The sequence below is a fragment of the Oncorhynchus mykiss genome, chromosome 5, assembly GCF_057628025.1.
Source record: "Oncorhynchus mykiss isolate SJ-2025 chromosome 5, ASM5762802v1, whole genome shotgun sequence".
Classification (NCBI taxonomy): Eukaryota; Metazoa; Chordata; class Actinopteri; order Salmoniformes; family Salmonidae; genus Oncorhynchus; species Oncorhynchus mykiss.
This window is the reverse complement of record NC_143026.1, coordinates 49337275-49363606: the sequence shown is the minus strand read 5'-3', so window position 1 is coordinate 49363606 and position 26332 is coordinate 49337275. Positions and strand designations below refer to the sequence as shown.

The 26332-nt window shown below is 41.1% G+C and overlaps 1 protein-coding gene and 1 long non-coding RNA gene across 6 annotated transcripts in view; one reads left to right on the top strand and one right to left on the bottom strand.

The window, feature by feature from the left end:
• Positions 1 to 26332, top strand: part of LOC110523989 (calmodulin-regulated spectrin-associated protein 1-B) — a 117318-nt gene that overhangs the window by 54519 nt on the left and 36467 nt on the right. For all 5 annotated transcript variants that reach the window (XM_021603235.3, XM_090235096.1, XM_021603234.3 and 2 more), the window contains 4 exons: positions 18167 to 18308; positions 24089 to 24228; positions 24888 to 24984; positions 25179 to 25311. In XM_021603235.3, the coding sequence (XP_021458910.3) occupies positions 18167 to 18308; positions 24089 to 24228; positions 24888 to 24984; positions 25179 to 25311 (512 nt within the window). The remainder of the gene's footprint in view (positions 1 to 18166; positions 18309 to 24088; positions 24229 to 24887; positions 24985 to 25178; positions 25312 to 26332) is intronic.
• LOC149983491 (uncharacterized) lies at positions 14482 to 14892 on the bottom strand. Its single transcript, XR_016496104.1, has 2 exons — positions 14780 to 14892; positions 14482 to 14602 (listed from the first exon to the last, which is right to left on the bottom strand). It is a non-coding gene; the product is annotated as an uncharacterized LOC149983491 (long non-coding RNA).

Below are 26332 nucleotides of genomic sequence, written 5' to 3'. Positions count from 1 at the left end.
GGTGTCTGGGCTTTAGAAGCTTCTGATAGGCTAGTTGACATAATTTGAGTCAATTGGAGGTGTACCTGTGGATGTATTTCAAGGCCTACCTTCAAACTCAGTGCCTCTTTGCTTGACATCATGGAAAAATCAAATGAAATCAGCCAAGACCTGAGAAAAAAAATGGTTGACCTGCACAAGTCTGGTTCATCCTTGGGAGCTATTTACAAACGCCTGAAGGTACCACGTTCATCTGTACAAACAATAGCACGCAAGTATAAACAACATGGGACCACACAGCCGTCATACCGCTCAGGAAGGAGACCCGTTCTGTCTCCTAGAGATGAACGTACTTTGGTGCGAAAAGTGCAAATCAATCCCAGAACAACAGCAATGGACCTTGTGAAGATGCTGGAGGAAACGGGTACAAAAGTATCTATAGCCACAGTAAAACGAGTCCTATATCAACATAACCTGAAAGGCCGCTCAGCAAGGAAGAAGCTAGTGCTCCAAAATCGCCATAAAAAAGCCAGGCCACTGTTTGCAACTGCACATGGGGACAAACTTCATACTTTTTGGAGAAATGTCCTCTGGTCTGATGAAACAAAAATAGTACTGTTTTAACATAATGACCATCCTTATGTTTGGAGGAAAAAGGGGGAGGCTTGCAAGCCGAAGAACACCATCTCAACCGTGAAGCACGGGAGTGGCAGCATCATGTTGTGGGGGTGCTTTGCTGCAGGAGGGACTGGTGCACTTCACAAAATAGATGGCATCATGAGGCAAGAAAATTATGTGGATATATTGAAGCAACATCTCAAGACATCAGTAAAAGCTTGGTCGCAAATGGGTCTTCCAAATGGACAATGACCCCAAGCATACTTCCAAAGTTGTGGAAAATGGCTTAAGGACAACAAAGTCAAGGTATTGGAGTGGCCATCACAAAGCCCTGACCTCAATCCTATAGAAAATGTGTGGGCAGAACTGAAAAGGCGTGTGCGAGCAAGGAGGCCTACAAACCTGACTCAGTTACATCAGCTCTGACAAAATTAATCCAATTTATTGTGGGAAGCTTGTGGATTCTACCTGAAATGTTTGACCCAAGTTAAACAATTTAAAGGCAATGCTACCAAATAGTAAGTGAGTGTATGTAAACTTCTGACCCACTGGGAATGTGATGAAAGAAATAAAAGCTGTTAGAAATCATTCTCTCTACTATTATTCTGACATTTCACATTCTTAAAGTAAAGTGGTGATACAAACTGACTGAAAACAGGGACTTTTTACTTGGATTAAATGTCAGGAATTGTGAAAAACTGAGTTTTTAAATGTATTTGGCTAAGGTGTATGTGAACTTCCGTCTTCAACTGTAATTGAGACGATGCCCCAGCGGTAGCCTGGGCAGTCGCTAGTGGGCGCTATGGATCTCCACTATCGTATGGGCTTGATGTGCACAGCCTGTAATACACTTCTGTATGCCTATTTTCCCTGTTTTCTCTACCTTCTTGCCATTCAATCTGGTTGAGTAGGAAAGCCTTTACAGCCTGAATGGAGAATGTGTTTTATGCACAAGTGTATTACTGGCTGTACACATCAAGCACAAATGATCCATAGGGCCCACTAGCGGCTGCCCACTCTATGCCAGCGTAATGAAGCGGACCTCCCCATTTGCGGTAAATACATAGTGGCCTAAATATGGCCTACAAATGGAATGTTTTTGTAGGATATTACATTTACTGTTGGATCAATTGCATGGCTCTCTAGCAACAATGTCTTATTTAGAGTTAGCTATCTAGTTAATGTGTTTTGAGTTCCACTTCCTCAGTTGGCAAATTATGTAGCATATAAGTATAGCCTAGGCCAATATGCACAAAAAACATGCAGGCAAATTCATTTCGATACAGCCAAAAAATATATCAGATTTTTCTGGATCCTATTTTGACGAGTTATGCATCAAAGTGAACCCGAGTGGCGCAGCATTCTAAGACACTGCATCTCAGTGCAAGAGGCGTCACTATAGTACCTGGTTCGAATCCAGGCTATCACATCCGGCAGTGAGTCCCATAGGGCGGTGCACAATTGGCCCGTCTGGGTTTGGCTGGAGAAGGACGTCATTGTAAATAAGAATTTGTTCTTAACTGACTTGCCTGCCTAGTTAAAGGTTCAATAAAAATGAAGGTATTAGATGAAATACCTAACTTCAAACATGTCTTACCTGGCACTGGAAAAAGTCAGTCTAGAGCCCTTCCACTTAGCTATCTTGCTTCAAAGCTTTGCCATTTGATACCTGATTTTATTAGACTTTTTGTCTAATAATGTTCTAATGTTATAGCATAGCACCAGGTGAGCTACTGGGTGTGGAGGCTTTTGTTCCAGCCCTACTCTAACACACCAGATTCTACAAATCAACGGCTCAACAGGACATTGTTAAGCTGACTCAGGTGTGTTTGAGCAGGGCTGGATCAAAAGCCTGCACAGCCAGTGGCCTAGCTCCCTGCATGGAGAGTTGAACACATGTTTTATACAGTAACCGTGCTGTATATTTGACTTTAAGGTGTTTTTTCCCAGTGGTATTGTTATGGTATTGAGTATCATTATACTAGCTAATGATTAACCCATTGGGGTAGCCTAAACAAATGCAGAAAGGCAACCCCATCCTTCAGCCATCTTTAACTTTGCCACAATGCTACTACTTCTTTTAAGCTACAGGAGCATGCTCATTGCTAAAATGGCACACCTGTCTTATAATACACTTTCTCTCTCTTCAATGTCTTATTACCATCCCTCAGTGTTCACATACCATTGCTAAGGCGCGGACGGGCTCCCTACCTACCTCTACCCTCTCCCTAAAACAATGTGTGCCTTTAATTGTTTGTAACAGGAAATGTTGGTGTTAGCAGCCCTGGATACTGTTTCTGGGGCCTCTAGTTACAGCACCCCGCCAAATAAAAAAACCTGGGTGAAACACTACATTTTAGGTTGATGTTATAATTAACATGAGCATTTCCATGTCAGCCTGTATTTTTCTGGTCCCTGTATTGGCCTGTTACGATCAACTCTAAATGTTTGATTTGAACCTTCTTAGAGACCCTATTCTCCCAATATAGTGCACTACTTTAGACCTTAGCCAATAAAAGTAGTTCACTATACAGGCTAATAGTGTTATTTTGAGATGCGACCCATAGTCTAACCATGAAGTGTGGACCTGATCTCTTCCTGTCACTGCATCTGACCTTTGAACTGTCTGCTGCTCTTGCTGTTTGTCTCCCTAAACTCCTCACCCCCTGTCTCTTGAATACTTAGTCTCCCTCCAAATGTTACTGGAAGCTTGTACCTGTAAGTGGAAATGACTACAGCTTCTGCTAGTGTGTGTGTCTCAGGTTTTCATTAGCTGCCAATTGCTTTTGGCCCCAAAAATTATATAAGAAGCCGATAAATAAAACTTTTGTTGGCCAAAATGACCAGGATAAATAAAATCCCAATGCAAATGCTAAATATTGCTTTTTCTTCATTGATGGAAATACCAGTCAATGTAAATGCCTTTGACCATCATGTTTATTGGACTATAGTTTAATTTGCATAATTGAGTGGAATGAAATTAGCCTGTGTGTATTTTTGTTAGTGAACATGTATCTTATTTACCAACACAACTATCACACACAGCATACAGAGCCTATTCCTCTACTGGTTTGTTGCTGGAGTAAAACATGTGCTTTTGCAAGACCATTCATTGCGCAACAATTCTTAATACAATCCTGTGTTTAAATTTTTTTCGGTGCACGACTAAAAATAGCTACTATTTTTATTTCTCAACTAGTCATTTAAGTGCGACTCCCATTCACCATTCAAGTGTCAGCGCTTCACACACTACTTTACAATGTGAGCTGGAGGCAGTATGCATTTTGAAAACATACTTAATTGTTTAAAATCTGAATGTATTATTTCATATTATAAGTTAGGTCTTACCTTGCTTCAAAGTAGCCTATAGGCAAAATCCGACCATGGAAACGCGGAGGCAATTAAAATAACACTTCATAGGCGGCGCGGCGCGTGAGTTTCAAATTTGGAGAAGCTTACAATTTATCCTACCATTTCTACATGCCAGTTATGATTTTCAAATGCGCATTTTCGTGGAACAGTTTCATTTAAATCATAACGTTTTAATTTCTCAAAATCATTGTTACATGGTTAATCATAAAAATGGGAATTAAAATTATACAAATCTAAAAGTTAAAATTTAAACTAATGTGAGAGCACCAGCCTCAGCCATATGGACACATTGATACACCGTGATCAATTGCCGGCTAAAGAAATTAGTGCATGGAACTCATAGCCTATAGGCCAATGCAGCAGTAGGCCTATAGTTGCTCTTTCAAGATGAGTGATTATTGAAGGGAGATTGTTGGAAAGATTTTTAAAATAGGTTTTTATTTTTTTACATTTTATTTCACCTTTATTTAACCAGGTAGGCTAGAACAAGTTCTCATTTATAACTGCGACCTGGCCAAGATAAAGAATTGTGACACAAACAACAACACAGAGTTACACATGGAATAAACAAACATACAGTCAATAATACAATAGAGAAAGTCTATATACAGTGTGTGCAAATGAGGTAGGATAAGGGGGGTGAGGCAATAAATAGGCCATAGTGGCGAAATTATTACAGTATGGCAAATTAAACACTGGGGTGATAGATGTGCAGAAGATGAGTGTGCAAGTAGTGGTACTGGGGTGCAAAGGAGAAAAATAAATAAAATGAATAACAATATGGTGATGAGGTAGTTGGATGGGCTATTTACAAGTGGGCTATGTACAGGTGCAGTGATCTGTGAGCTGCTCTGACAGCTGGTAGTTAAAGCTAGTAAGGGAGATATGAGTCTCCAGCTTCAGGGATTTTTGTAGTTTGTTCCAGTCATTGGCAGCAGAGAACTGGAAGGAAAGGCGGCCGAAGGAGGAATTGGCTTTGGGGGGCATACTGTGAGGAACTATAGTTTTAATAAATCATTCGCAATGGATGTTAAAAAAAAAACACTTTCCTACATTTCCGTGCAGCAGGCCAGGTACTTCTATGCATGCCCAGGCACGCGCGCTCCGTCAACATTATCAGGACAGAGAAGCCAGACACATGCCCATTGCTCACATGGAGCATTCCAAACAAAAGACAATTAAAAAATTGACATGTAAAATATGGTTATTTCTCACTAGTGTAGCAGGTTGTGAACTCTGTAAACAGTGTTTCCATTGAGAATGGTAAATGACTAATTAATACATGCATTAACAGAAATAAATGTAACCAAGTAACATGGATTAACGGTACATATACTACTGGTGACCTATGTAATTGAGAATTGATTAAACAGTTTTATCGAACGCGAACAATTCACATAATGAAACAATGAATGTGCAAGAATTGACAGGAGACAGCTGAGCCATTCTGGAGAGGGACTTGCCTATATCTTTGACATGCAGCCCTCCCCTTCTTCTTGTCTCAATATTTGAAATTACACAAATATAAACGCAACATCTCCAAGAGTTACAGTTCATATAAGGAAATCAATGGATCGATGCAGTCGTACACGCACGTCGATCCAGAACATTCCCAAACATGCTCAATGGGTGACATGTCTGGTGAGTATGCAGGCTATGGAAGAACTGGGACATTTTCAGCTTCCAGGAATTGTGTACAGATCCTTGCGACATGGGTTTCATACTGAAACATGAGGTGATGGTGGCGGATGAATGGCACCACAACAGGCTTCAGGATCTCATCATGATATCTCTGTGCATTGAAATTGCCATCGATAAAATGCAATTGTGTTCATTGTCCATATCATATGCCTGTCCATACCATAACCCCACTGCCACCATGGGGTGCACTCTGTTCACAACGTTGACATCAGCAAACCGTTAATCTGCCCAGTTCAGTTGAAACTGGGATTCATCCGTGAAGAGCACACTTCTCCAGCGTGCCAGTGGCCATCGAAGGTTATCATTTGCACACTGTAGTCGGTTACAACGTCGAACTACAGTCAGGTTGAGACCCTGGTAAGGACGAAGAGCACGCAGATGAGCTTCCCTGAGACGGTTTCTGACAGTTTGTGCAGAAATTATTTTCTTGTGCAAACCCACAGTTTCATCAGCTGTCTGGGTGGCTGGTCTTAGACGATCCCACAGGTGAAGACGCCAGACGTGGAGGTCCTGGGCTGGCGGAATTACACGAGGTCTGCAATTGTGAGGCCGGATGGATGTACTAGAAAATTCTCTAAAACGACATTGGAGGATTATGGTAGAGAAATTAACATTAAATTCTCTGGCAACAGCTGTGGTGGACATTCCTGCAAACAGGATGCCAATTTGCACGCTCCATCAATAATTGAGACATCTGTGGCATTGTGTCGTGTGACAAAACTGCACATTTTAGTGGCCTTTTATTGTCCCCAACACAAGGTAATGTGTAATGTATATAATGATCGTGCTGTTTAATAAACTTATTGATATGCCACACCTGTCAGGTGGATGGATTATCTTGGCAAAGGAGAAATGCTCACTCACAGGGATGTAAAACGCATTTGTGCACAAAATTGTAAATAAATAAGCTTTTTGTGCATAAGGAACATTTCTGTGATCTTTTATTTCAGCTCATGAAATATGGGTCCAAACATTTTACATTTTGTGTTAATATTTTTGTTTTAGATGCTTTTCTCTGACAGCTAAAACTCAATAATCAAGGTTTATACAAATCGCTGTTGAAAACTAAATATTAGTCTAAAAGAAATGTGAGATGTCGAGATGCTTTTTATAGTGGATATCAAGTTTATACATTCCCTGCCTGGGCTGATGAGACAGTGTATTGCCGCAGTCAGATAGAACAGAGTAAATAGGCATTTTAACATCATATATTTAGCTGGTGGTAACTTGTGGAATTAGACACCTTCTGGAATGTGCTTTTAGCCAATCATCATTCAGGATTAGACCCACCAGTTGTATAAAATTTGATAGACAACACTAACTAGAGGTGGAACGATAAACCAAAAATTACCAACACCTACATTGACCTCTTACCGAAGCAATTTTGCTTACATTGGTAATGTTGGCAGTTAGGCTACACAACGTTCCTGCTTAAACCATTATTTGGTGTCTGGGCTTTAGAAGCTTCTGATAGGCTAGTTGACATAATTTGAGTCAATTGGAGGTGTACCTGTGGATGTATTTCAAGGCCTACCTTCAAACTCAGTGCCTCTTTGCTTGACATCATGGAAAAATCAAATGAAATCAGCCAAGACCTGAGAAAAAAAATGGTTGACCTGCACAAGTCTGGTTCATCCTTGGGAGCTATTTACAAACGCCTGAAGGTACCACGTTCATCTGTACAAACAATAGCACGCAAGTATAAACAACATGGGACCACACAGCCGTCATACCGCTCAGGAAGGAGACCCGTTCTGTCTCCTAGAGATGAACGTACTTTGGTGCGAAAAGTGCAAATCAATCCCAGAACAACAGCAATGGACCTTGTGAAGATGCTGGAGGAAACGGGTACAAAAGTATCTATAGCCACAGTAAAACGAGTCCTATATCAACATAACCTGAAAGGCCGCTCAGCAAGGAAGAAGCTAGTGCTCCAAAATCGCCATAAAAAAGCCAGGCCACTGTTTGCAACTGCACATGGGGACAAACTTCATACTTTTTGGAGAAATGTCCTCTGGTCTGATGAAACAAAAATAGTACTGTTTTAACATAATGACCATCCTTATGTTTGGAGGAAAAAGGGGGAGGCTTGCAAGCCGAAGAACACCATCTCAACCGTGAAGCACGGGAGTGGCAGCATCATGTTGTGGGGGTGCTTTGCTGCAGGAGGGACTGGTGCACTTCACAAAATAGATGGCATCATGAGGCAAGAAAATTATGTGGATATATTGAAGCAACATCTCAAGACATCAGTAAAAGCTTGGTCGCAAATGGGTCTTCCAAATGGACAATGACCCCAAGCATACTTCCAAAGTTGTGGAAAATGGCTTAAGGACAACAAAGTCAAGGTATTGGAGTGGCCATCACAAAGCCCTGACCTCAATCCTATAGAAAATGTGTGGGCAGAACTGAAAAGGCGTGTGCGAGCAAGGAGGCCTACAAACCTGACTCAGTTACATCAGCTCTGACAAAATTAATCCAATTTATTGTGGGAAGCTTGTGGATTCTACCTGAAATGTTTGACCCAAGTTAAACAATTTAAAGGCAATGCTACCAAATAGTAAGTGAGTGTATGTAAACTTCTGACCCACTGGGAATGTGATGAAAGAAATAAAAGCTGTTAGAAATCATTCTCTCTACTATTATTCTGACATTTCACATTCTTAAAGTAAAGTGGTGATACAAACTGACTGAAAACAGGGACTTTTTACTTGGATTAAATGTCAGGAATTGTGAAAAACTGAGTTTTTAAATGTATTTGGCTAAGGTGTATGTGAACTTCCGTCTTCAACTGTAATTGAGACGATGCCCCAGCGGTAGCCTGGGCAGTCGCTAGTGGGCGCTATGGATCTCCACTATCGTATGGGCTTGATGTGCACAGCCTGTAATACACTTCTGTATGCCTATTTTCCCTGTTTTCTCTACCTTCTTGCCATTCAATCTGGTTGAGTAGGAAAGCCTTTACAGCCTGAATGGAGAATGTGTTTTATGCACAAGTGTATTACTGGCTGTACACATCAAGCACAAATGATCCATAGGGCCCACTAGCGGCTGCCCACTCTATGCCAGCGTAATGAAGCGGACCTCCCCATTTGCGGTAAATACATAGTGGCCTAAATATGGCCTACAAATGGAATGTTTTTGTAGGATATTACATTTACTGTTGGATCAATTGCATGGCTCTCTAGCAACAATGTCTTATTTAGAGTTAGCTATCTAGTTAATGTGTTTTGAGTTCCACTTCCTCAGTTGGCAAATTATGTAGCATATAAGTATAGCCTAGGCCAATATGCACAAAAAACATGCAGGCAAATTCATTTCGATACAGCCAAAAAATATATCAGATTTTTCTGGATCCTATTTTGACGAGTTATGCATCAAAGTGAACCCGAGTGGCGCAGCATTCTAAGACACTGCATCTCAGTGCAAGAGGCGTCACTATAGTACCTGGTTCGAATCCAGGCTATCACATCCGGCAGTGAGTCCCATAGGGCGGTGCACAATTGGCCCGTCTGGGTTTGGCTGGAGAAGGACGTCATTGTAAATAAGAATTTGTTCTTAACTGACTTGCCTGCCTAGTTAAAGGTTCAATAAAAATGAAGGTATTAGATGAAATACCTAACTTCAAACATGTCTTACCTGGCACTGGAAAAAGTCAGTCTAGAGCCCTTCCACTTAGCTATCTTGCTTCAAAGCTTTGCCATTTGATACCTGATTTTATTAGACTTTTTGTCTAATAATGTTCTAATGTTATAGCATAGCACCAGGTGAGCTACTGGGTGTGGAGGCTTTTGTTCCAGCCCTACTCTAACACACCAGATTCTACAAATCAACGGCTCAACAGGACATTGTTAAGCTGACTCAGGTGTGTTTGAGCAGGGCTGGATCAAAAGCCTGCACAGCCAGTGGCCTAGCTCCCTGCATGGAGAGTTGAACACATGTTTTATACAGTAACCGTGCTGTATATTTGACTTTAAGGTGTTTTTTCCCAGTGGTATTGTTATGGTATTGAGTATCATTATACTAGCTAATGATTAACCCATTGGGGTAGCCTAAACAAATGCAGAAAGGCAACCCCATCCTTCAGCCATCTTTAACTTTGCCACAATGCTACTACTTCTTTTAAGCTACAGGAGCATGCTCATTGCTAAAATGGCACACCTGTCTTATAATACACTACATGACCGAATGTACAGTGGGGAGAACAAGTATTTGATACACTGCCGATTTTGCAGGTTTTCCTACTTACAAAGCATGTAGAGGTCTGTAATTTTTTATCATAGGTACACTTCAACTGTGAGAGACAAAGAAATCAAGTGAGAAACAAAAATCCAGAAAATCACATTGTATGATTTTTAAGTAATTAATTTGCATTTTATTGCATGACATAAGTATTTGATACATCAGAAAAGCAGAACTTAATATTTGATACAGAGATCATACGTTTCCTTTAGTTCTTGACCAGGTTTGCACACACTGCAGCAGGGATTTTGGCCCACTCCTCCATACAGACCTTCTCCAGATCCTTCAGGTTTCGTGGCTGTCGTTGGGCAATAAGGACTTTCAGCTCCATCCAAAGATTTTCTATTGGGTTCAGGTCTGGAGACTGGCTAGGCCACTCCAGGACCTTGAGATGCTTCTTACGGAGCCACTCCTTAGTTGCCCTGGCTGTGTGTTTTGGGTCGTTGTCATGCTGGAAGACCCAGCCACGACCCATCTTCAATGCTCTTACTGAGGGAAGGAGGTTGTTGGCCAAGATCTCGCAATACATGGCCCCATCCATCCTCCCCTCAATACGGTGCAGTCGTCCTGTGCCCTTTGCAGAAAAGCATCCCCAAAGAATGATGTTTCCACCTCCATGCTTCACGGTTGGGATGGTGTTCTTGGGGTTGTACTCATCCTTCTTCCTCCAAACACGGCGAGTGGAGTTTAGAGCAAAAAGCTCTATTTTTGTCTTATCAGACCACATGACCTTCTCCCATTCCTCCTCTGGATCATCCAGAGGGTCATTGGCAAACTTCAGACGGGCCTGGACATGCGCTGGCTTGAGCAGGGGGACCTTGCGTGCGCTGCAGGATTTTAATCCATGACGGCGTAGTGTGTTACTAATGGTTTTCTTTGAGACTGTGGTCCCAGCTCTCTTCAAGTCATTGACCAGGTAGTTCTGGGCTGATCCCTCACCTTCCTCATGATCATTGATGCCCCACGAGGTGAGATCTTGCATGGAGCCCCAGACCTAGGGTGATTGACTGTCATCTTGAACTTCTTCCATTTTTGAATAATTGCGCCAACAGTTGTTGCCTTCTCACCAAGCTGCTTGCCTGTTGTCCTGTAGCCCATCCCAGCCTTGTGCAGGTCTACACTTTTATTTCTGATGTCCTTACACAGCTCCCTGGTCTTGGCCATTGTGGAGAGGTTGGAGTCTGTTTGATTGAGTGTGTGGACAGGTGTCTTTTATACAGGTAACGAGTTCAAACGGGTGCAGTTAATACAGGTAATGAGTGGAGAACAGGAGGGCTTCTTAAAGAAAAACTAACATGTCTGTGAGAGCCGGAATTCTTACTGGTTGGTAGGTGATCAAATGCTTATGTCATGCAATAAAATGCAAAATTTCGGGATTTTTGTTGTAGATTCCGCCTTTCACAGTTGAAGTGTACCTATGATAAAAATTACAGACCTCTACATGCTTTGTAAGTAGGAAAACCTGCAAAATCGGCAGTGTATCAAATACTTGTTATCCCCACTGTATATGTCCACCTGCTCATCGATCATCTAATTCCAAAATCGGAGGCATTAATATGGAGTTGGTCCCCCCTTTGCTGCTATAACAGCCTCTACCCTTCTGGGAAGGCTTTCCACTAGATTTTGGAACATTGTGGCGGGGACTTCCTTCCATTCGGCAGCAAGAGCATTAGTGAGGTCGGGCACTGATGTTGGGAAATTAGGCCTGTCTCGTAGTCGGCGTTCCAATTCATCCCAAATGTGTTAGATAGGGATGAGGTCAGGGCTCTGTGCAGGCCAGTCAAGTTCTTCCACACCAATCTCAACAAACCATTTCTGTATTGACTTCGCTTTGTGCACGGGGGCATTGTCATGCTGAAACAGGAAAGGGCCTTCCCCAAACTTTGCCACAAAGTTGGAAGCACAGAATCATCTAGAATGTCACTGTATGCTGTAGCATTAATATTTCCCTTCACTGAAAGGGGTGTACACACTTTTGTAAATATAATATATGAGCCATGTAGGCTATAGCCTTTGGTGAAAGAGCCAGCCCTAAAAATACTACCTTTTGCCAACTTGACTTTATCTCGGGCCTAACAACACCCGTGCTAATATATCTTCCAAACACCGGCTTCTCTGGCGTTATCACTTAAATGAGGAATATTTGTCATAAAAATAAGGGGTTAAATGTGTGTATTTAATACGTACTTGTGTGCGACTGGGGACCGCATGCGTCCATAATCATCTCTCTGTGTCTCTGTCCAGCCTGATCTCATGCATGCACTGGCTTATTGGAACCAGTGGCGTTGTCTCGCGTGGTAACGTACACCCCATTAACCCGGCCCTTTCACCGCCTCTAACCTGCTACACTGCTATCCCCTGTATACAACCTCCATTCGGCAGGGTAGCCTAGTGGTTAGAGCTTTGGATTAGTAACCGGAAGTTTGCAAGTTCAAACCCCCGAGCTGACAAGGTACAAATCTGACGTTCTGCCCCTGAACAGGCAGTTAACCCACTGTTCCTAGGCCGTCATTGAAAATAAGAATTTGTTCTTAACTGACTTGCCTAAAAAAAAAATTTAAAATTCACCACTGTCTCTTGACTCTCGGGCTGGGCAATATATCAAATTAATTTAATAGTATGTTTCAGTGCGATGTTCCAAATGCTGTTAATGCAAGTATCAATGTTTTTATATTTTGTCATTTATATGAGCGTTTGTCTTTATGGACTCGTCTCATTCGCTCCTTCTGTTCTGTGTGCAACTCCCACTCGCTCACAGGCACCAAGCCCCTACCACTTACAACTACAAAGATGAAATGTATAATATAACATACACATTATATACTGTTTATATATCAGACCCTTCACTTTTCCAAATGTGCCCTTTATAATAGAATATAACATACACATTAAACACATGTGCCCTTTATAATACAATATAACATACACATTAAACACAATAGATACTGTTTATATATCAGACCCTTCACTTTTCCAAATGTGCCCTGTAGAATACAATATATCATACACATTAAACACAATAGATACTGTCTATATATCAGACCCTTCACTTTTTCAAAATGTTGTTACAGCTCTATTCTAAAAGGCATTAAATACTTTTTCCCCCTCATCAATCTAAACACAATACCCCATAATGACAAACCAAAAACAGGTTTTTAGACATTTTTGCAAATGTATGGAAAAAAAGTATTATGGGAGAAACACAGTACTTTGTTGAAGCACCTTTCGCAGCGATTACAGCCTCGAGTCCTCTTGGGTATCAAGCTACAAGCTTGGCACTACTGTACATGGGGAGTTTATCCCATACACCTCTGCAGATCCTTTTAAGCTCTCCGGTTGGATGGTGAGCGTCACTGCACAGCTTTTTTCAGGTCTCTCCAGAGATGTTCGATCGGGTTCAAGTACGGGCTCTGGCTGGGCAACTCAAGGACATTCAGGGACTTGTTCCGAAGCCACTCCTGCATTGTCTTGGCTGTGTGCTTAGGGTCGTTGTCTTTTTGGAAGGTGAACCTTAACCCCAGTCTGAAGTCCTGAGTTCTCTGGATCTCTCTGTACTTTGTACTGTTAATCTTTCCCTCGATCCTGACTAGTCTCCCAGTCCCTGCCGCTGAAAAACATCCCCACAACATGTTGCCACCACCATGCTTCTCTGTAGGGATGGTATTGGCCAGGTGATGAGTGGTGCCTAGTTTCCTAAAGACAAGACACTAGGCATTCAGGCCAAAGCCTTCAATCTTGGTTTCATCAGACCAGAGAATCTTGTTTCTCAGTCTGAGAGTCCTTTAGTTGTCTTTTAGCAAACTTCAAGTGGACTGAACAGATGATAAACCTCAATATTAATATCAGAGCCCAGAATGTCCCGAGAGATCCAAAATTCAGTCAATACCAGAATATCCGGATTTGTCTGCATAACCCAGATCTTGGTGTAATCCAGTTTAGGAAGTAAGCTCCTAATGTTCAGATGCATCAACCCAAGTCCTTTACAAATTTTAAAGTCACAATTTTAAAATCCAACTCAAACAAGCTAGGTTCAATAGGCGGTTGCAGGCCCTGTCTGATGGTTGATATTGATATAGTTGTAATGACTATAAGATTGCATAGAACTGCACCATTTGGTCTATCCCTAATAGTAATAGAGGAAGGAAAAATATTGGAAATGCTTTTCCAAGGTTAACACCATAGGGCCTGAGGCTGCAGCCAATGTCAATACGAGGAACTCTCAGAGTAACCAATGATGGAATGTTAGAAACGGACATACATGAGCTTTGATTGCTATCATGCAACAGTCCAAGCCCTCTACGTGATTTGGGGGTGTTCAAGTTTATGGAATTCACATTTGAACTTAAAGCACTGGGTGAGCAGACCACAGTGAACTCATCTTTTGCGCTAACAATAGCAGATCTAAGAGTGGAGTTCATATGAATGGGTTAAAGATTACAACTGACAACAGTACGATGATAATGCTTACTACCTCCCATCCTTTCTATCTGAGCGGGGCTTGGTCTGTCTCCGAGTCAATGTCTTAATGCAGTCTTGAAATATGAAGAGAGGGTCCAGGCTCCTGGGATGGGAGGTCGGGGTAGGATGGGAAGGGCAGGTGTGAGGGGAGAGGTGACTTCACTAGGGAGATCAGCCCTTGGCCAGTCAGAGAGTGGCAATATTGTAGTGAGGCAGTGGCACAATGACCAGGCTGAGGAGTAGAAGAGGAAAAGGTCTCAGAGGGGGACCTATCCAGGATACTCTGCAATGTCTTAATTTGCTCCTGGACGTCCAGCTCAGACATATATTCCTCAATAAGCTGACAGTTTCCACATTAGTAATTTGGCTGGCCAATAGTGCAGCTCCTACATGGGATTGGATGTCTCACCATAGTCTCTGAACGTGGTTGCTGCCAATCTGTAAAAAGTCAGTTTCCCCATGTGGCAGAAAGTGGTAGACCCATTTTGGAACAATTCTGTTAAAATCCATGCAAATAAAATAGGTTGTTGAGGAATCAGCTAAAAGTCAACCAATCCACACATTGAGATAGTTAGTTAGACTGAATCACACAGTTTGTAGGATCACCACTGTTATAGGCAGCAAGCCAAAACCCAATCACAAACTAGTGTTGGGTTCTAGCTTGAAATATACTTATTCATGTTACTGTACGAGAACTTATTGATTACTTTACATATCTAATGAATGTCTATGTTGGGGTCAATGGAAAGTGGATAAGAACTAGGTGTATGGAAAGATACTGAGTGAGGAAGGGGGAGTGCAGAAAGTTTACATTTGATCAAAACATGGTATTGTTAAATCTCGTGGCTCCTAAAGAGGGAGGCAAAGGTCTACAGTCTGGTTTCAGTCACTGATAAGGTGGTTCGTGGATAAGGGAAGAGCGAGAAATTCGGCCCGAGGTCAGGTCAGGTCAGATGTAGTGAGAAGGAACAGTCCTATCCCACACACATACTTCCATGCCCATGAAGGTTCTAGCATGAGGCAGGGCCATGACTCCAGTGAGAGGAACCAATTAAGTTCATGACTAGCAACAGAGGTATTGGCTGTCGAGATGTGCAAAGAGTTGACTCCGCCTAGTAGGAGGGTATAAATATATGTGCTTGTGTAAACATCTCTTTGTCTTTGCTCCCAGTGGGTGAATGAACTTGGTTTGAGCTTTTTCTAGTTTTTACTCTGTTTGTTCAGAACCTAACACTAGAAACCAGACAGCACTAGGACCCACAATAAACACAACCAATGCGCCAAACTGGCCAACATAACAACAGCAAAGAGAGAGTGGTGACTTACTCAGTGCGATTAAATGCTGAGGCCGATCAAAACAGCAACGCGATGGAGGCTGTGTTACCAGTATGATAGCCAGGAGAGAAGCACCTTGGAGCAGATGTAGTTTCCAGTACAGGCCGATGGAAAGCCGAGAGGGTGGCAAGCGCTACACCTAAAAGCTTTTCAGTTTTTTCAACTTTTTTAGTTTAGGAGTCATTTTACAAGCCCTGAATTTATTAGATTATTCCTGACTGTTTGAAATGCAGTGTATTGACCTTTTAATTTAGCAACAAAGCTCATGTAGAGAAAACAAAACAAAATAATTGAGATATACAGTTGAAGTCGGAAGTTTACATACACCTTAACCAAATACATTTAAACTCAGTTTTTCACAATTCCTGACATTTAATCTGAGTAAAAAATCCCTGTTTTAGGTCAGTTAGGATCACCACTTTATTTTAAGAATGTGAAATGTCAGAATAGTAGAGAGAATTATTTATTTCAGCTTTTATTTCTTTCATCACATTACCAGTGGGTCAGAAGTTTACATAAACTCAATTAGTATTTGGTAACCATGCCTTTAAATTGTTTAACTTGGGTCAAACATTTCGGGTAGCCTTCCACAAGCTTCCCACAATAAGTTGGGTGAATGTTGGCCCAATCCTCCTGACAGAGCTGGTGTAACTGAGTCAGGTTTGTAGGCCTCCTTGCTCGCACACGCTTTTTCAGTTCTGCCCACAAATTTTCTATGGGATTAAGGTCAGGGCTTTGTGATGGCCACTCCAATACCTTGACTTTGTTGTCCTTAAGCCATTTTGACACAACTTTGGAAGTATGCTTCCATTTGCGACCAAGCTTTAACTTCCCGACTGATGTCTTGAGATGTTGCTTCAATATATCCACATAATTTTCTTGCCTCATGATGCTATCTACTTTGTGAAGTACACCAGCCCCTCCTGCAGCAAAGCACCCCCACAACATGATGCTGCCACCCCCGTGCTTCATGGTTGGGATGGTATTCTTCGGCTTTCAGGCCTCCCCATTTTTCCTCCAAACTTAACGATGGGCATTATGGCCAAACAGTTCTATTTTTGTTTCATCAGAACATAGGACATTTTTCCAAAAAGTACGATCTTTGTCCCCATGTGCAGTTGCAAAACGTAGTCTGGCTTTTTTTATGGCGGTTTTGGAGCAGTGGCTTCTTCCTTGCTGAGCGGCCTTTCATGTTATGTCGATATAGAACTCTTTTTACTGTGGATATAGATACTTTTGTACCTGTTTCCTCCAGCATCTTCACAAGGTCCATTGCTGTTGTTCTGGAATTGATTTGCACTTTTCACAGCAAAGTACGTTCATCTATAGGAGACAGAACGCGTCTCCTTCCTGAGCGGTATGACGACTGCGTGGTCCCATGGTGTTTATACTTGCGTACTATTTTTTGTACAGATGAACGTGGTACCTTCAGGCATTTGGAAATTGCTCCCAAGGATGAACCAGACTTGTGGAGGTCTACAATGTTTTTTTTCTGAGGTCTTGGCTGATTTCTTTTGATTTTCCCATGATGTCAAGCAAAGAGGCACTGAGTTTGAAGGTAGGCCTTCAAACATTCAATTGACTCAAATGATGTCAATTAGCCTATCAGAAGCTTCTAAAGCAATGACATCATATTCTGGAATTTTCCAAGCTGTTAAAGGCACAGTCAACTTTGTGAATGGTAACTTCTGACCCACTGGGATTGTGATACAGTGAATTATAAGTGAAATAATCTATCTGGAAAGAATTTTTGGAAAAATGACTTGTGTCAAGCACACAGATGTCCTAACCGACTTGCCAAAACTATAGTTTGTTAACAAGAAATTTGTGGAGTGGAGGAACAACGAGTTTTAATGACTCCAATCTAAGTGTTTGAACTTCCTACTTCAACTGTATATTGTGATTTGACCATAAATGTTGAAAAAAAATCTAGAAATCTTTTTATTCCATACTGGTCGCATATCTCTACTCTTGTAGAAGAGCTTATTGTAAGGGTCAGTGTTATCTGTGTAGCTTACATAATGAATGTGATAGCTACTTACTCTGTCACTGATTCCTGGCTGTTGGTGTGGTGGTAGTTTTGTTGTTCTTGCTGTGCTCTTCTTGGCATGCAACTTCTGCTGATGACTTAACAAACAAACAAAGCAGAGCTCCTCAAATTACCTTCTAAGTCCATGCAGAGAGGAGGATCGTGATCTCAACTGTCTCTGGCCCAGGATAAACTCAGAGAGCTGAACAGAGCTATTTAAATCTACTGTGTCACTGGCAGGAGCAGGCTGCCAAGAAGACACCCACTACAGTGGATTGATTGTGTGTGTGTGTGAGTGTGAGTGAGTGAGAAGGACTGTTCATCCCACACAGGCTGTGTGTGTGCATTGTGTGTGAGAAGGACTGTTCATCCCAAACAGGCTGACCCAGTCCTTTCCCCTGTCTGACCTCTGACCCATTTCTGTGTGTGTAGGTGCGATATCGTAGAGACAACCTCTCTGGCCGGCAGCTCCAGCACTTCCCCATGCTGGATGACCTCATGAAGGACATGTGTGATGGCGCCGCTCTGCTGTCAGTGGTGCACTTCTACTGCCCCGAATGTATGAGGCTAGAGGGTAGGTTGTCTTCTAACTGCCTTGAACTTATGAGTTCAGAGGTATCAAGCATACCGGATCCGGCCTGCGAGCCGATTCAATGCTGGTGGTTTGAGTAAAAAAAATGATAACTCAATCTACATTTAAATTACTACAACCTAATAGAAACTGTGTAGAGATGATAATAGACCTGTATAAAGTCTCTTCACTTGAATCATCAAAGCGCCAAGCATTGAACATTTAAAAAAGGATGGTTAGAGGACAATTTTATGCAAATTTTGACAGCAAGGAAGTATTGCCTATTTTCAGTGCGGCCCTCTGGACCTCGGTGAAGACCGAATGCGTCCCACGGTGAAAAATGTGTTACACGCCCCTGGGCTAGAGGGCACCCAAAGGAGGACGGAATATGGGTGTCCTCCGGCTACACCATGGTGCTACCTCAAAGAGTACTGTTGAGGCTACTGTAGACCTTCATTGCAAAACAGTGTCTCAGTGATTAACTTTTTAAACTTCTCACTCTATTCTAAATATGCACCATTCTGGTTTTAGATCTGGACATAGCACTGTTTCAGCCACTATGCTTGTTTAATGTGATGTGGTAAATTGCCTAGATCATAAAAAACATTGTCCTGCCCTATTTATAGACCTTTCCAATGCATTTGACATAATATTCATCTGTACGCAGATGATATGGTTATGTAAGCCATCGCACCGACTGTTGACCAAGCTATGTTAGAGCTGCAATCGGAATTTGTTGCATTACAGAAATCCCTTGTTGATTTAAAACTTGTACTTAATGCGGGAAAAACAAAATAAATGTTCTCTAATTCACAGACAAATCTCTGATGGGCTACATATTAAATAATCGAATGGCTCTCTCATCGAGCTGGTTCCCGCCTATAAATATCTGGGCATCTGAATTGATAAAGGTCTAATGTTTAAAAAACAAACAAATTGTGATGTGATAGTTAAAAAGCTAATTTAAAATGTGCTTATTTTTTAGTAATAGATCTTGCCTCTCCATGAACAGAAGGAAGCAGATTGTGCAGTCAACTTTCCTGACAGTTCTTGACTCTGTTGACACCATTTACCAGAATTCAGCAGCCACTACTCTTAAACCTTTGTATGCCGTCTACCGTAGCGCCCTTCGTTTTATCACAGGTGACAGGTTTAATACTCACCACTGCATCCTGTATCAGAAGGTCGCCTGGACCTCACTAAAGTTCCGTAGATCACTTCATTACTTTCTTCTTGTTTACAAAGCTCTGCTCCACAAGCTTCCAACATACTTCACTTCCCTATTTACTAAAATAAATATGAGATACCAAACACATTGGTTAACTCTTGAGGTTCCGCTTGTCTCCACAAAGTTTGGTAAATTCACCTTTAGATTTAACGCACTGCAGTTATGGAATACCTTACAAAACAAATTGCACCTGAATTCCTGGGTGCTGATAGGGTAGTTTAAAACACTCTTATTACATGAGTTTACTGACATGTGCAATTGTTTCAATTTATTATTATTATAAGTTATGTAATAACCTGATGTAATGTAATTGTTAGGGATGTGCAATATATCAGTGAACATATTGGAATCGGACGATATTAGCTAAAAATGCCAACATCGGTATCAGCCCGATGTCTAGTTTAACGCCGATGTTAAAAACCGATGTCAAAGCTACCGTGCATACCTATATAACGTAGGAGGGAAGGAAGCAGATTGACATGACGTAATGAAGCCAAGTAAAATTTTGCTTTACACGTGCAACACAGCATTCCTAACCTAGTCCACACAATGTCTGCTGTGTGGATCGAGCAGTCATTTGAAAGGGTAAGAAAATTTCAGCGAGACAACTCAAAAGCGAAATCCATTAAAGCCAAGATAATGGAATTCATTGCCCTTGACAATCAAGCGTTCTCTGTCGTGGGACTGGTCGAGCACTGGTTCACACTACCAAGTTAGCTATTTTTCAGATGTTGCCCTACATGAGTTGCACAGTAATAGCGTCACTGCTATTAGCTTCACGACATGCATACTATGGAATGCCATTTGGGTCTTTGCATGTCAAAAAAATACAGTAGCACTGTCAAAGCTGTTCAAAAAACATCTGCAAACAAGCAAACACTGGCCAAGAACGATGTGTTTACAATACCGCCATGGTAATAAAGCAACTTCTGGGGTAGCTAGCTTTAGCTTGGTACCTAGCTAGCACCAATACAACCAGCCTGAAAACAATGACCAGTAGAAACTGCAGTCATTTTCATTATTCTTAGCAAGGATTTAGGAATCCTTGTGAGTACTTATTAGCTAGTTTGCCACTTGTTGTTCGCCTATTGAAATTGAACTTCAGTTCATGAAAATAAATAGCTAGCCAGCTACTTAACCCTGTTGCCCAGAGCTAATGTTATAAGCAGCCAGCTAGCTTCATCTGACTAGTGAGGCTCGACCGGACTGGGTTATGTGTTGTGAAGCTGGCCACAATAAGGATTAGGCACAATAGTGGAATTTGTGGTTTGCCTTCAAAATAAAAGTATGTCATTGACAGTGATGCAAATGAATAGAGATAGTAGAGTTATGCCATACTTTTATTTTGAAAGTTAATCGCAAAGTCCACTATTGTGACTAATTCTTATTGTGGCTAGCTTCACATGGATGAGTCCGACCACCATTAATCAAATTAGAACTGTCTTAGAAATTAGAGTTATTTTAGATGATGACACGGCATCCAAAGTTTTAAGAGTAGTGGCTGCTGAATTCTGGTAAATGATGTCACCAGAGTCAAGAATTGTCAGGAAAGTTAACTGCACAATCTGCGTCCTTTTATTCATGGAGAGGCCAGATCTATTCCTAAAAAATAAGCCTGTTTTAAATCTTAGCTTTTTAACTATCACATCACAATTATTTTTTTTACGTTAGACCTTTATCAATCCAGACGCCCAGCTAGCTAACTATAGCTACTGAAACAGATTGTCATTTTGCTATGTTTTTGGGGAAGAACATTGTTTGCAACCTTGAGCTAGCTAGCTTTTTTTTATGACTAGCACTGTAGGTGCGCGAGACAACATTACCAGCATCATAGAATATGTATTGATGAATCGTTGTGACATATGAAATACGAGTGATAGTGTAATCAATGTGTAATAACTACGTAAAAAAATTAGGAACACGTTCAATTATTATGTGACGTGCAGTCATATTCATGTCCTGATTATTCAACAAGCTTATTTGACCCAAATGGCGTTCCATATAGATCTTGGTTGAGAATGAAATGACTGAACAAATGAACAATGAAAAAGCACAGCAAGTAAGTGAAACAAATAGGTTTTTATTATGTTTGACTGGTAATGTGGACATACGTAGACTACCGTTCAAAAGTTTGGGGTCACTTAGAAATGTCCTTGTTTTTGAAAGAAAAGCACATTTTTTGTCCATTAAAATAACATCACATTTATTTAAAAAAATAGAGTGTAGACATTGTTAACGTTGTAAATGACTATTGTATCTGCAAGATATTATACTGCGGCAAACAACATTACCGTTGGAACTTAATTTGGCCGAAAAAAAAAGAAAAAAGAAAAACACTTGGTTTAAATCTTCACAAAAGATTTGAAGCTGACAAAATATACTTGTTTTAAGATGGTCATACTATGGATCATTTAGCTATTTGATTTTGAATTTTAGGTTCCTTTGGGTAAAAAAAAGAATATTTAAAAAAAAATATTGGATTTGGCCTTCACTACTATAGCCCAGAGAAACACATTAATTAAATGGCAAAAAAGACAGTCAAAAAATAAATCAGAAGAAACAAGGTTTTGAAGTGTTTGTCCTGTATCTAGCAGATAATGTATAAGAACGTTTCGGAAATATATACACTACCGTTCAAAAGTTTGGGGTCACTTAGAAATGTCCTTGTTTTTGAAAGAAAAGCACATTTTTGTCTATAAAATAACATCAAATTGATAAAAAAATACAGTGTAGACATTGTTAACGTTGTAAATTACTATTGTATCTGGAATTGCTGTCCTCCATAGGGTACTGTAGACCATGTTATTCTTTTGAAGAAGCTGTCCTCCATAGTGTGCTGCAGACCATGTTATTATATTGAAGAAGCTGTCCTCCATAGTGTACTGTAGACCATGTTATTCTGTTGAAGAAGCTGTCCTTCATAGGATACTGTAGACCATGTTATTCTGTTGAAGAAGCTGTCCTCCATAGGGTACTGTAGACCATGTTATTATATTGAAGAAGCTGTCCTAAGGGTACTGTAGACCATGTTATTCTGTTGAAGAAGCTGTCCTCCATAGGGTACTGTAGACCATATTATATTGAAGAAGCTGTCCTCCATAGGGTACTGTAGACCATGTTATTCTGTTGAAGAAGCTGTCCTCCATAGGCTACTGTAGACCATGTTATTATATTGAAGAAGCTGTCCTCCATAGGATACTGTAGGCCATGTTATTCTGTTGAAGAATCTGTCCTCCATAGGGTACTGTAGACCATGTTATTCTGTTGAAGAAGCTGTCCTCCATAGGGTACTGTAGACCATGTTATTATATTGAAGAATCTGTCCTCCATAGGGTACTGTAGACCATATTACATTGAATAAGCTGTCCTCCATAGGGTACTGTAGACCATGTTATTCTGTTGAATAAGCTGTCCTCCATAGGGTACTGTAGACCATGGTATTCTGTTGAATAAGCTGTCCTCCATAGGGTACTGTAGACCATGTTATTCTGTTGAAGAAGCTGTCCTCCATAGGGTACTGTAGACCATGTTATTCTGTTGAAGATGCTGTTCTCCATAGGGTACTGTAGACCATGTTATTCTGTTGAAGAAGCTGTCCTCCATAGGGTACTGTAGACCATATTATTCTGTTGAAGAAGCTGTCCTCCATAGAGTACTGTAGACCATGGTATTCTATTGAAGAAGCATTCCTCTATAAGGTACTGTAGACCATGGTATTCTGTTGAAGAAGCTGTCCTCCATAGGGTACTGTAGACCATGTTATTCTGTTGAAGATGCTGTCCTCCATAGGGTACTGTAGACCATGTTATTATATTGAAGGAGCTGTCCTCCATAGGGTACTGTAGATCATGTTATTCTGTTGAAAAAGCTGTCCTCCATAGTGTACTGTAGACCATGTTATTATGTTGAAGAAGCTGTCCTCCATCTGGGCAGACAGATTCTGTAGTGCCCTTTCCTTTATGTTTATGGCGACGACGGAGCTTTAGATTTAAATTCTTATCAACTGAGCCTAAATTGATCACCTAGCTACGTTGTCTGCTTTATTACCATACAGTAAATGGAGCACTCACCTGAACCCGATGATCCTGTGTGTGCGCGTGTAAGTAGCGTCAAGATCTGTCCTTTTCTTCTACCCATTCAAAATAATGTGAATACGTCCACGATTAAGGCTATTGTCTCTGCCATCTCGCTAGCTACAAGTTACCCTGCCCAGCTACGCGCCACAACTTTTGTGCTGGAATAGAAATATCGCGACGAACATATCCTAAGAGGAAGAATTTTTATTTTGCCAACAAAGAAAAGGTCAATAATGTTGTAAAAGTAACTAGGTAACGGATTACATAAAAACTAACGCGTTAGGTTATTAGTTACCACAAAGTATTGAGTACTTTAAAGTCATCCCCCAACACTGGTCGTGTTTCTGTACTAGTTATATTGTGTCTGTCCTCGAGAGATTACAATATGTATGACAAGGTTAGCTAATATAGCCTCATTCTAACAGTGAAGTAAAAATCAATCATATTTATTTTTAAAGCCCTTTCTATGTGTCTTCCAGATATTTGCCTGAAAGTGGTGTCCTCCATAGCAGACAGCCTGTACAACATCCAGCTCTTGAGGGAGTTTTGTAATGAGTACCTGAACCGAAGCTTCCACCTGCGTCCAGAAGATGTGCTGTATGCTCCCCCAGTGCTGAAGGTGAGCCCCCATTCTACTACTTTACCTCAGTGGAGAAACAGAGGCTATCATTCTTTCTTGATTAGCCTCACTCATTGCTTCTCATAGTGCATTGTAGGAGGTCAGACCTCTTCCATTGTGTTTCAGGAGGAATTTAGGAAATACAAAGAGACCCTGTTTGAATACTTTTAATGTATATCTCTGCTCCCTCCCTTCTGTGATTCAAACTAAATAAGGGGTTCCATTACATGGCTTTAACCTATCCAATCCTATCAGAACATTGGCCAGTTCTATAAAGAGGGAAGTAGGATGCATCTTGAAAGCATTTAAACAGGACCTCAATGCACTCACTACTAGCAGACATACAGGTAAATGCCAGAATAAAGGAAAGACCAACATAAAGGGTCTTAATAGGGATTTGGGCCACAACAAGCCAGAACAGCTTAAATGCACATTGACATAGATTCTATAATTGTTTGGTGTCGCATCCCTCCAATAGAGTTCCGTTCTTCCACAAGAAATTCCATAATTTTTTGTTTTGGGTCGTGGAAAACTCTGTCTCAATACACTATGTATCCCTCATTTGCTTAAGTGTTTCCATTATTTTGGCAGTTACCAGTTATTTAAACACTCTCCAATGTTGTGGTGTTGACTCTGTTGTTTCTGACATCTTTCCAAAGCACAATGTCATGGTGTTCATCGCAGAGCTATTCTGGTGGTTTGAGATCCTCAAGCCCGACTTTGTCCAGCCCCGGGACTTGCAAGAAGTCAAAGACGGTACAAACGTTGTATTCTTCTTCTTATAATATATTATTTTACACTGTTGTATAATATGTGCTACTGCCTTTCATTCATACAGAGCCAATGTTTTCATCAGGTTTTTTGAATTTGTCTTTGAGCTACTCATAAGAACACGAATCTATAAGGTTCCTCAGTGTTTTGGTTGACACTCTTTGCCATCAATCTCATAGTGAGGTCACTGCTGCAGCCCAAGGATTCCCGCCCCCATGTCTCCATCTCCAATGCTACCAAACGCAGCTTCCTGGCCACACCTGGCTCTCCTGACATCATAACAACGTCCCAAAGCCCAGATATCTGTAACAGGTACTACTTGAAACTCACTTTTCTGTCAGTCTGTTTCTGTCTGTGTGTTATCTTAGTTTTCTGCTAGGATTGGAATAAGCCTTTGCTCACGTGTGTGTGTGTGCGCGTACCTGTGTGTGTGCAGGCGTGCTTGTGTGTGTCAGGGTTTCTGTTAGCCGGTAATTGCTGGCTTTTGGCCGATTTAAAAATAAATGAAAAGTTGATAAATAAAATTGTAACCGGCCAAATTGTCCAGAGCTGACATGCTACTGAGGAGAGAGAGAAAACAAGAGAGGAGCCTCGGCCTAGGCTGCTGTTGATGGCGAAGTTGGAGGCCTTTTTCATTGAAGTAAAATATAGTGAAAAGCCTAAAAGGCAGGGCTTTAGACTGCGACCCTTTGACTTGGCTGTGCGAGTTCAAAAATGTATTGGTTATATCGGTGCGGGCTGCAGATTCAGAATCATTCACCTCACTAAAAACGTCCTATTTTTTTAGGAGGCTAAAACCATGATTTGGTCAAACAGTAAAGTACTATATCCTCATGATTTCTGTAATGAAAGTGTCTACATGCCAAAGTACCTGTTTCGCGGGGGCATGCTGCTGCACTCTCTCCTTTTTGGGCTCCCGAGTAGCGCAGCATCTCAGTGCAAGAGGCTTCAATATGGTACCTGGTTCGAATCCAGGCAGTATCACATCCGGCTGTGATTGGGAGTCCCATAGGCCGGGGTAGGCCATCATTATAAATAACAATTTGTTCTTAACTGACTTGCCTAGTTAAATAAAGGTTACATAAAAAAATATATACACTAGTTTGGAATCACTTAGAAATGTCCTTCTTTTTGAAAGAAAAGCTATTTTTTTGTCCATTTAAAATAACATCAAATTGATCAGAAATACAGTGTAGACATTAATGTTGTAAATGACTATTGTAGCTGGTAACGGCAGATTTTTAATGGAATACAGTGGGGCAAAAAAGTATTTAGTCAGCCACCAATTGTGCATGTTCTCCCACTTAAAAAGATTAGAGAGGCCTGTAATTTT